At 44.1% G+C, this 11159-nt stretch overlaps 1 protein-coding gene and 1 long non-coding RNA gene across 3 annotated transcripts in view; one reads left to right on the forward strand and one right to left on the reverse strand.

The window, feature by feature from the left end:
- LOC146431183 (uncharacterized) overlaps positions 1–9694 on the forward strand; it is a 25171-nt gene extending 15477 nt beyond the window's left edge. The window contains exon 3 of one of the 2 annotated variants that reach the window (XR_014854899.1): positions 5050–9694. This is a non-coding gene — a long non-coding RNA (uncharacterized LOC146431183). Of the gene's footprint in view, positions 1–1725; positions 2326–5049 lie in introns of those variants that run through there. The other variant, XR_014854898.1, reaches the window with a different exon arrangement.
- The window catches only part of PPP2CA (protein phosphatase 2 catalytic subunit alpha), a 15239-nt gene extending 4912 nt beyond the window's left edge, over positions 1–10327 (reverse strand). Inside the window, exon 1 of the mRNA XM_085073543.1 lies at positions 10020–10327. Within this exon, the coding sequence (XP_084929669.1) occupies positions 10020–10121 (102 nt within the window). The 5' untranslated portion in view covers positions 10122–10327. The remainder of the gene's footprint in view (positions 1–10019) is intronic.
- Positions 10328–11159: the final 832 nt, after the last annotated feature.

The following is an 11159-nucleotide window of genomic DNA, read 5'->3' on the forward strand; positions in this document are numbered from 1 at the left end:
ATAATCCAAGTTGTCTACAAGACAGTGGCTGACACTCCCACCCAAAAGTGGTTTCACTGTCCCTCCCATCATCCTCACTGACCACCACAGTCACCACTTCAAACAGAAGCAACACGTAAGTTTAATGATGGAAATTCATGAAATTCAATGTTTCATTCAACACTGCAAAAAAAATGCAAAAATGCAGCGTGGTTAAACACCCAGCACAACACAAAGCTTTAGATGTTACAACAAGAGCACAGACTGAAATCATTCTGCAGACGTTTTTACATCAAAAGCCAGTCTCATATGACAGTTTCCACTGGTGCTGTGCCTAGTACTAAAGATAGGTCATTGCTGGCTTGTGGTTGATGCTAAAAGTGCAGATTTATTTTAAGATAGCCTGACTTAAGTTAATTTTAATGCAGTGACACTCACCGGATGTTTTGAAGGTGTTTTAACAGCCTTAGCCTCTTCTAATACTCTCTTACATTCAGAAGCATTAGCCAGCTTAATTCTCTTTTTGACAAAGAAGGTCACAGATACTTAGAGCACTTTGATACAAAAAACCTACTCTTTAATTAGAATGTTTCTACCACTGGATTTTCTTAACACACTTGAAGCACTGCACAAAGAATGCAGCATTCATTTTTCATCAAAGGTATGCAGCATCTGTGCTGAGAATGGAAGAGTTCTCAGCAACTGAGTTGTTGCTTCTTCAGTTTCTGAAATATTAAATCACTCAGATATGCACATGACCAAAGACATAGAGAAGTCAGACAGCTACTCTGATGGAAAAAGACTGTTCCAGGTCAACTTGCAAAACAGCAACCTCTCTTTAAATCCTGTAGTGGAATAATGCTGGTGCAGGGATTCCAACACTTCCATGTTCTAAAACCAGTTCCATATAACACTGTGTTATGAACTGCTTAGTACACTTACAGTCTTACGTCCCACAGCATCAAAAATGGCACATACTGAAGTGCTTGAACATTCTACTTGCCTCTACAAAAGAGCTTCAGCAGAGCTGAAGGTAGGAAAAACAATATTCTGAAAACAATCCACCAACAAATGATCCACCTACTATATCCCAACTTCCACATTAAATTAATTCCCAGATAAGAGTAAAGCAGTTTTAAAAAATACTTTTAATATACTGTAAGACAATATAAACACAAGTTGGTAAGACAACAGTACATTTAATACCACAATTTCAGAAAGGTAACCCACCACTAATACTACTCCTGCAGTTATCTGTACCCCGACCTTGTACTGGATCACACCCCTCTGTGCAATGTCACCTGATTCCACTCCCTCTTTTTATTGATTCTTTTAGTGAGATCCATGATGATGCTCCTTACTCAGCCATATCACCCAACTCCCTCCCCACCCATCCTCCCCTCCAACAAATGGGCTTCCCATCAGCAGCTGTCCTCCACTTCCCCATGGAGAGAAAGCAGTAGAGCACTCCTCAGCATCCTTCAGTAGAAGGCAGAAAACTCCTTGATCCAACCATCTGACAAAGGAGAACTAGGAAAGACACACACACACACACCACTTCTTGAACTTCAAAAACCCAGTGACCTATTGCCACAAAGGGTAATAGTACAACACTGCAGTATTTTGACATCAACGCTTTGAAACATCCAGGCTTCACTGCCTAGCATCAGAATAAAGAATTATACAATTCAGAAATAGATTTTCTTGAGCACTTATTAATTCTTTTGTATCTCCACCCTTTTTTAGGTCTTAACGATTCTTACATTAAGACAGCCCTGAACTTCTCTACACCTCTACATTAATTAATCTTTTTTATGTAGTAGAATACCACCACAAGTCAAACTTCTGTGGTGTGGGTTACTTAACTGGAGCAAAAACTTTTAATCAACAACCTACTATATTACAGTTGTAAACCTCTGCCTCTGAATCAGTTTATTTTTTCAGCACTACAATCTCGAATTTCAAAATAAAGTGCAAACACATACAGAGTAAGACTGCAAAGAACACATTACTTCAAGTTGATAAATGTTAATTTTACAGCCAATTACCAAGAAAGTTTAACACAGAAAAAACACACAGGAGTGAGAAACAGTTACACAAGAAGAGTGTAAGAATCACCAAGTGCAATGCTATCAAACACTTCTGCTGAGGAGGAAAGTCACATTTTACCCAGAACAATCTCAAAGTTCAAACAATAAGCACATATGAAATACGTATCAGCTTAGTCATAGTGACTGGAATTCATTCTGGCTTGATACCGGCTTACTCAGTTATTTCACTGTAAAGACAAAACTTGCACAATCCCAAAACTCAACAAGAAAAAAGCTAATTTTGGTTTAAACACACAAGAAAACAACCAGTTTTCACTTCATAGTAAAGCAAGTAGCATTGTATAAAAACACAACCTAATACTTAAGAATTAAACTGCTCCTAGCCTGCTGCACATCATCTGAAGGCTCAACTGAACAGTACCAAGCTGCTCTGGTGCATCTGTTTACAAAGCACATCTCTGCAAAACACTGTTCTTAAGACACAAAGATCAGCTTCATTGTTTTGAGACAGTAGAAGATCCAAGTGTATGAACTGCCATGGATTAAGAATTTTGAACAGATGACTATCAAAGTTATACCATATGATTTTCAGCTCCTCAGTTTATTTAATGAGATGCAGGGGTTGTATGCATGTAGATATATCTCTCATTTCCCCTGCTCCCTCCATACATTTTTATTCTATATGCCACAAATCAAGGCTCAGAGTCAAGTGCCATAAAAGCCATAATCCATCCATTTTACTTCCTCAACTCACTCTGGGCTGAGTGATAAGCAAGCTTCCCCCATGAGCAGTGTACATGATCAACCCTATCTCATAGAAAGAATTTCCAGTGGTCCATTTCTGTGAAGTCCTCTGAATTAATCTGTACCCAAATTCCTATCTGTTTCCAGAATATACCAGATATTTCTTAATTACTCTGACCCCTTCTTAGGTCCCTACATTCTAGCAAAAGCTCTGACAACTCAGCCCATTTATCTACCCTGAAAGACTCTGGGGATCATAAAAGAAAATAACAAGACCCGAACCAAACAGTAACATCACTGTCTGTGTAGAATTGTAAATCAATGCTTGAAGCAGCGCTAGGAAGCACCCATCAAAAGATTACCACTAACTCAGTAAGGGAAATACAACCATTATTTTAATTAGACACACAGCATAAAGTCATGGTTGCAGATGGTAATGTGTCATTCTTGGCAGACCAGAATTCACACCTGCAGCCCACCACGCTGTCTAGTAAAGTGTGTAATGAGAAGCATCCACTGTAACCAAGAAATAGTTATTTGTAGTTACCATAAAGATATTTTGATGAGATCGAAGACTTCAACCACACCCATAATTTCCTGTCACCAAGGTGCACAGGATGTGACTAAAGGCACAGTGATCAGCTAATTGGGATGAATACTGGTTTTAGCTGGCCAAACATGACCTGGAAGAGATTCCAGTTCCAAGCAAAGTCATCCATTACAGTCAGCAATTCTTCTGCAGAGTCAATGCTCTTCAATTTAAAGGTTTACCCCACTCCTTATATGGGGATGAAAGAAAGCTTGTTCAGACAAAAGATGGGCTTATTTTTAAAGCAAAAGGTGTTCTCAATTCACAGCCTGACATTTTAAACAAAACTAGATAAATGAAGTCGCCAGTAACACCCTTCTGTGAAGGAAGCATGGCAGTCAGATTACACTGACACAAATGGGAAACTGATTTATGCTGAACTTCACAATCCACTAAGGAGTTCAATGTGAATGTATAAGTAGGAACAAAATTAAAATACAAAGCTCCCCACTGACATTTAATTATTTAGTATTCCAAAGTAAGTAAAACCAGGATTTCCATGCACATAGAAGTCTGAGCAGCAAAATACTCTTTTGCCAGGACCAAAACAGAAGATGATGGATCTCATGGATTTATCACTAGCACCTAGACCTTCATTTCTAATCTCCTCTGTTCGGTGAGAAGAGAGACCAGTCTAAATACAAGATCTTAGCCAACCAAAAGCAATCCCAATACCAGGACTGCTATAAGATTGAGACAACCACTTTCCTTTATCTCCTGTAAATAGTAGAAAGCCTCCAAGAAAGCATGGAAGCAGCAAACTTCTGCCAAATAACCTTCTCTTCCTTTGCATTACAAAAAGTAATGACTGACACTACTCGAAACCTCTCAGCATTTCCATCTGAAAAGACCAGTAGTGGTCTTACATACTCAGAGAAACAGATAAGAGTGTTTGTTCTTTCCCTCAGAGGCAAATCTGGGAGAATAGGAAAGGCTATTTAACAATCAGTAGTTGACAAAAGCAGTGGGGATACGATCTTCTGAAATAACCCAATGTCATAATTTTGCTCATACAAAAGATCTTTGTATCTTTAATTTAAAATTGAAGAAAAATAATAAAGGAAAAACTTCTTTTACAAACGTAAGAGAAATAACTCAGGAACCCAGATGCCTTCCTTGCCTCATGGGAGTTCCAAGAAACACAGCAACGACAGCAACGCAGGAAACTGACCACTTACAGAGATGTTTTTCAGTCCTGTCTGTAGAACAAGCTGTATTTGTTTTGAATCATTCCAGTTGTTAAAAAAAAAATAGGCAACAGCTATTCCCAAACTAGTTGTGCCTGATACCCACAAGTCTATTTCATGCAACAAACTCAAAGGGTTCTCAACTCTTTTGTTCCAGTAACTCCAACAGAGCTTGACACAGTCATGCTACAGGTCAGGACACCAGTTGGAAGACGGCATGTCAAAACTCAAGAAAGAGTTTAGAGGCAACCAGCAAGCATGAAACACCTGTATTGGAAGGAATGTTTAAAATATTCAGCAAAAATATTGGAGACCTGACTACTGAGCAACTGAGCTCTAGCATTCATTCATTGGCCAGGAATGAACTTTGCCCATCATAATACGTATTACCTGAAGAAAAAGAATTAACAACAGCATTACTGAATAGAGGTGTAGTGTTTAAGGGTCCCTAAGCAAGGGTGAAAATTCAATCCCTGCTTCTCTGATTCCTCTCACACAGATCTCTCGTAGAAGGCCTTGTGAACTCCTGCCAGACACAGCTGGACAGGTTTGGGTTTTGTGCTGGGCAAGGCAACCCAGGTGAGTAACTGAAAATGGCTCAGAAACGATCACAGAGCACTGTCATCACATCTGAGGAGGCAACAGCCTCAGCACAGGTAGATTTGGAAGAGGACATCAGTCTTGCAGCCTCATCCATGTCTTCAGCCTTAAACTGACAGAATTCAAGTAGGAACATGCTCTGATTTAGGAGTGCTTACTCCTATTAGCTTAAGCTATGCCCGAAACAACACAAGTATCTTTCACTCCTACTTGATCACAACGAATGGTGCAATTAAAAAGCAAAAAACTGAAACCAAACCCCTCACTGCCAGCACAACTCAATTCTTACAGAATTTACTAGAATTTTTGGGGTTTTTTTTTTTACAATAAAAGAAAGCTGCTAATGCTACAATCACTGGCACATACAAGACAGAATTTTTACATGCATATCAAAATGTTGTAAGTATAATCCACACTAGGTGAGGAGGCTGGTGAGGTTGACACTTCAAATGTCTTCTGTGGAAAGAGACAATCTCTATTTTAGATTATCAACCATAACAAAAAAAAAAACCCAATAAGAACACTGGGAGTGAAAAGGTTTTTTTTGAAATGTTCCAGAGTAATCTAAATACAGTTATTAAAATGTTACAAAAGGCTTCATACTCTACCCTTCTAACTCTTCAGAGATGGAAGTTATAACTCCATGGCCCCATCAATGACTTGATCCCTGGCTATATTCAACAAAGCAGCAACAAATGAGTCCTCTGGCCTCCCAGAGCCCCTTGAACAGCTACTGAGGGGCTCTCCCTCCATCGGCTGTGGAGTTCCCTTGCTACAGAATCCAGCAGCCAGTGCAGGGGCAAGGCAGAACTGCAATGCTGCACATTCCTGTTCTGCCAGGGCTGGGGGTGGAGGGACACAGAACCTGCCCAATACACAGCCCACCACACAGACACACCATACTCACACTACCTGGGAATTCTGTTGAGGCAGGTTTCTTGGCTCATTTACAGCAAGTTCAAACATGAACATTAATTTTCACAATCATCTTAGTCTGAGGAATAGTTAGACATGACAGATATGGGAATGCAAAAGCTAGCTAATGGAAGAGCCCTTGCAAATGCAGCTGGAAACAGTTTAAAACATTCAGTTCTGGCCAAAAATAATCAGCTAAGAAAGGTAACTCCCAAACAGGAAAGGAGGCAGAAGGGAACATGTGGCTCCATCTGAAAAAGAAGTTGGGCATACAATTCAGCTTAAAACACGAGTGAGGTCCACAAAACATGTAAGTTCTATGCATTAGAGAAACTAAACTATGATTGCAGAGGCTTTCTGGACCCAAAAGAAAGCTTCATCAGTAACATACTGGTACTCTCAGAATTAAGGCACTTAAGCTAAATGAGTTTGAGCAACTCACACAGCTGCACATTTGCTTAGAGAACATCTAATTTGAAAAATCAGGTGTTCAACAAAGTGAAAACTCTGCAACAGGAAAAAAATTAGAAAAATACACCAGGAACAAGGTAGATACTAGAGAACAGTATGGCCCAGAAACATATTTACACTATGAAAATTAGCACTGGTGGCAAATCAAAAAGCAACCAGTGTCATTGTTACAGGTCAAAAACTGCAGGAGTCAAAGCCTGAATCAAGATTTCTTGGATGCCTTTACCAGTACCAGCCCTTCACTTAGTTTGAAATATTTTGGCTAGCAGTACTGTCCATTCAAAGGTATTTTACCAGCAATTCAAGAACCCTGAACACTCTACACAGTAGGCATGACCAAATTGTCTTCTCTCTCTCAAACTGGATGCCATGCTCACACACACCTAATTATGGAGTAGTGTTTTCAGGGGAGTGACTGACACATCTGCCATCACCTGCACTAGATACCTTCTGCAATAACCAAAGCAAACTCTATCCAAAAATTCAACTCATTCCTTTGTGCAATTTTAGACTGCTGTCCCACCTTCCTAAGCAATGTACCACACCCCCAGCTCCTGTGATAAAGGGCATTTACATACAGAAGAGACAAGACCATTTCCCTCTACCCTCACAATGTATGGAAAAGAAACTCTACACCAGCATCCTTTAATTCAAGATGACCAGTGGAAAAACCCTCACCTGGCAATAATGGACTTCCTTTCTCCTCTGCCAACAAACAGTTCAGCACTAACAGGACAAACACTGCTGACATCTAACAGTGACTGGACTGGGTATATTTTGACCACTTCTTTAGTACTTTCAAATGCTGAAGCAAAGCACACACAATCGGTCACTCAACTGATGTAACATTAAACACACAGCACGTACTAAGCCTAGAATAATTTAACTGCCACTCAGAGGTTGATTATTTCAAATCATCTGTGAAAGTATAATGTATTATTCATGGTTACAAATTACTCCTAGACTTCGAAGACGTTTCTGCCCAGTTCCCACCACCACAATCACCCAGGTAACCAGGCTCAGTGAAAGACACACCAAGAAAGTAACTGGGATGCACAAGTGGCCACACTTAATTATCACGTTTGTAAAAAGCTGTTATGTTCTTCAGGTATCAATACTGAAATACAAGAGAGCCCTTAGGCTTATTCTTATTAGGCACCAGTCTGCACACATGAAGCCCCAGCAGATCAAGAAATACTTGTCAGGGAGATCATCCAATCAAACAGTGTTATCAGGGAAAAGCCCTCAATTTTTTTTTTTAATTTTAACTAGCCCTAACTACAATTCAATGAGATGAAGAACAGTTTATACCTATTAGGGTCTTTTCCATTGGAACAATAGCTGTATTTGACACTGTCCTGAAGCTGTTCATGGAAAAATAGCCTTTTGGTGTGATTACATCCACAAAACTACTTCAGCAGTTCAAACAAAGCACAACCCAGCAAGGTTTCTGACACTCAGTGCTAGGAGCACAGGAAGACGTTAAAATGCTGTCCCTCAGCAGGAAGGTGCAGAACTCAGCTCACACCCCACTTCCATGAACACTGCAGAGACAAGAAGATGGAAAACTCGGACTTCAAGGGCCGACTTCCAATTCCTTGCATGAAGAAGCTTAACTACTCTTAGCAGAAAGTCCAAGTAATCCACCTGTAGTTATCAGCAACAAATCAACCTTCCCTAACATCACCAGCCCCGTGGCTGAACTCTGCACAGTGCTGACCACACACACGGCATACAGAGGGAATTGTCACCCTACCCAGAGCTCACAGCCACCCAACCCAGCCAACATGAAGGCTAATGCTAAATTATATTGCCCAGGTAGATTTCTCTCCCACACTCTCATGGTCTCTCATCTCAACATACAGAAGTCAGACACACAGCTTTCTTTTCTTTTTTCCTTTACCATTATCTTGGTGATGAGCATTACACATTTATCCATAAATACAGCTCACTTCTATTCTTCACTGGGAAAAAATGAAAATGTCATCTTGTGCAACACTGATGACTGGGACTACTGCTCCTCACTAAACCAAAACCCCCAGTAAATTGGAAGCTTTTTGTATATCCCTCATGACCCTGCAAGTTATCATAAAGCCCCACAAAATGGGGCCATACACACCCACTTCTGTGGCATTCAGGACTCAGGACCCATCAGTTTATAAACGATGGCAAGTGAAATAGCTTCCTCTCACACAAAGCAATACAAGGAAGAAGCTGGACCACTCTAAGTACCACTGTCATTAGAGACGCACATGGAAATAGCCAGGTGGTGACATTGCCACTTGCTTGCAACACAGTTTAAAATACACAGCCTGGATCAAATGGAAACAATGTTGAGTTGATGGAATACAAGTGAACTAAAATCCGTACTGCAGCAAGAGCCTGTCTGGCCACAGGCTCTGCAAATTCTTTATGAAGTTCATAGACAATCCTCTGGAAACAATTTGCTTCCAAAACAACCTGGTGTAGTATTCGAAGGCCTAATTCCAAATTTAAAATATTTTAATTATTTTCTATGGCAAGTACTTAGGCTTCTTTAGAAGCCAGGACATCAATACCTTCATATATTCCTTAATATCCAGTTCCCAAACAATTCAAAAATACTCCATTTTTGAGCCTACAGATGCGGGAATACACAGAGCCTTCAGTAATTAAAAAAAAACAAAAACAAAACACAAAAAAACCCCCTCAGCTATTAAGTTACATCCAAAATTAGAATTCAACTAGACAATGCATCTGGATGCTACCAGAACAAAATTTTCCTGGATTTCCAAAACGCAATCAATCCTGGGTTGGCTTTACAAGCTTTCTAAGCTACGAATGCCTCAATCAACTCATTGCTCTGTAACATCCATGTCTGAACATTTTCAAATCATCACCACAAAAATATAGTTATACAGAATCTCCATCGTTTATCCTGTGAATTCAGTGAAACTCAGAACCTTACTGAGGGAAACCAAAACCCCAAAGCTAATTTACCCTTCAATTAGTTAAAAACGTGTCTGTGCTTATTCATATCATGAAAAATACAAAAAATAAATCAAAGCAGCAGCTCTTTACTGCGTGTAATTTCCAACCGATGACCACAGGCTTTTATTTCCATTGTAATAACTCCCGCGTTGGGGGCCGATTACACGTTTTAACCGGGGGGGTCTCCCGGGGGGTCTCTCCCGAGGATCCATCGCGGCCGCGGCGCCATTTTAGGAGGCGCTGAGCGGGCGGGAGGCGGAGCCGAGGCTCAGCACAGCCGAGGGGCCGCGGCTCGCCCGGCCCCAGCTCCCGGCCCCAGCTCCCGGCCCCAGCTCCCGGCCCCAGCTCCCGGCCCCAGCTCCCGGCCCCAGCTCCCGGCCCGCTGTCCCCGCCGGGCCGCGCCGAGCCCCCGGCCCGCCCGAGCGCCCCGTGCCCGCCCGCCCGAGCGGCGCCGCCCCCGCCGCCAGCTCCCGGCCCGGCCCCGCCGCCTCCCCGCAGCCCCTCGCCCCTCACCTTCTCGCAGAGGCTCTTCACCTGCCCCTCGGACAGCTGCTTGCACTCGTTGAGCTGCTCCACCCACTGGTCGAGCTCCTTGGTGAAGACCTTCTCCTCCATCCCGCTCTCCCCTTCCTCCTCCTCCTCCTCCTCGCCGGCTGCTGCTGCCGCACCGCCCCGCGGGCCCCTGCGATCCGCGCTCCCCACAGCGGCGGCGGCCGCGACGCGTCAGGGCGGGCGGGCGGGCGCGGGAGAGGGCGGCCCGGGGCGCTCCGGCTGCGGCAGCGCTGCCGCTCCTCACTCCGCACCGTGTAATGGCCGCCGCTGCTGACGTCACCGCCCCGGCCCCAGCGCGGGGAGAGGGACACCGCGGGAGCCGACGGCGCTTGCGCGGGGCCCGGGCGGGGCCGCGAGTGCGCGCTGAGGGGAGAGGGCGGGTGAGGGCAGTGACCGCCCGCCAGCCGGCCCGGGGAGTGAGGGCTGGCTGTGACCCGTTCTGGTCCTTATCCCCCGTTCTGGCCCTGCCCCCCAGGGGCTGGGGTCTCCCCATGGGGACTCCGCTTGAGGGGCGCGGCGCGGTCCCGCTCGGCCGTAGCCCTAAGGTGGAGCCAGGGCACCGCCGTGAAGGACCGCCGGCATGGCGGTGCTGGCCCCTCCTGGGCCCGGGTGCGGAGCGCCGGCTCCTCGCGGGCACAGCCTGGGCAGGGTCCCCGCCTGACAGCCCCTGCTGCGGGGTCGAGAGGCGATGTCTCTAAGGGCTTTGTGCGGCTCCGTAGTGTTTGTGGTTCTCTCTGCAATTAATGCATATAGATATCGTCCAGGCGGGTGCCAGTAGGATGGTGCCAGGGTCTTTGCAGAGACAGGACCGGGAGCACTCGCCGTCAACTAAAGCACAAAAAGTTCCACCTCCACATGAGAACTTTGCATTGAGGGTGGCAGAGCCCTGGAACAGGCTGCCCGGGGAGGACGTGGAGTCTCCCTATCTGGAGACATTCAAAATCCTCCTGGACACGTTCCTGTGTCACCTGCTCCAGGTGACTGCCCTGTCAGATCTGCCCTGCCAGATCACCTTTTGGTGATCACCAAAAGTCCCTTCCAACCCGAACAATTCTGTGATTCCGAAGTCCTGAGCCTGGTTACCGTGTCCCTCCGGGGACA

This window comes from Lichenostomus cassidix, chromosome 13, assembly GCF_008360975.1.
Source record: "Lichenostomus cassidix isolate B80296 chromosome 13, HeHo_3.0, whole genome shotgun sequence".
NCBI classification, from domain to species: Eukaryota; Metazoa; Chordata; class Aves; order Passeriformes; family Meliphagidae; genus Lichenostomus; species Lichenostomus cassidix.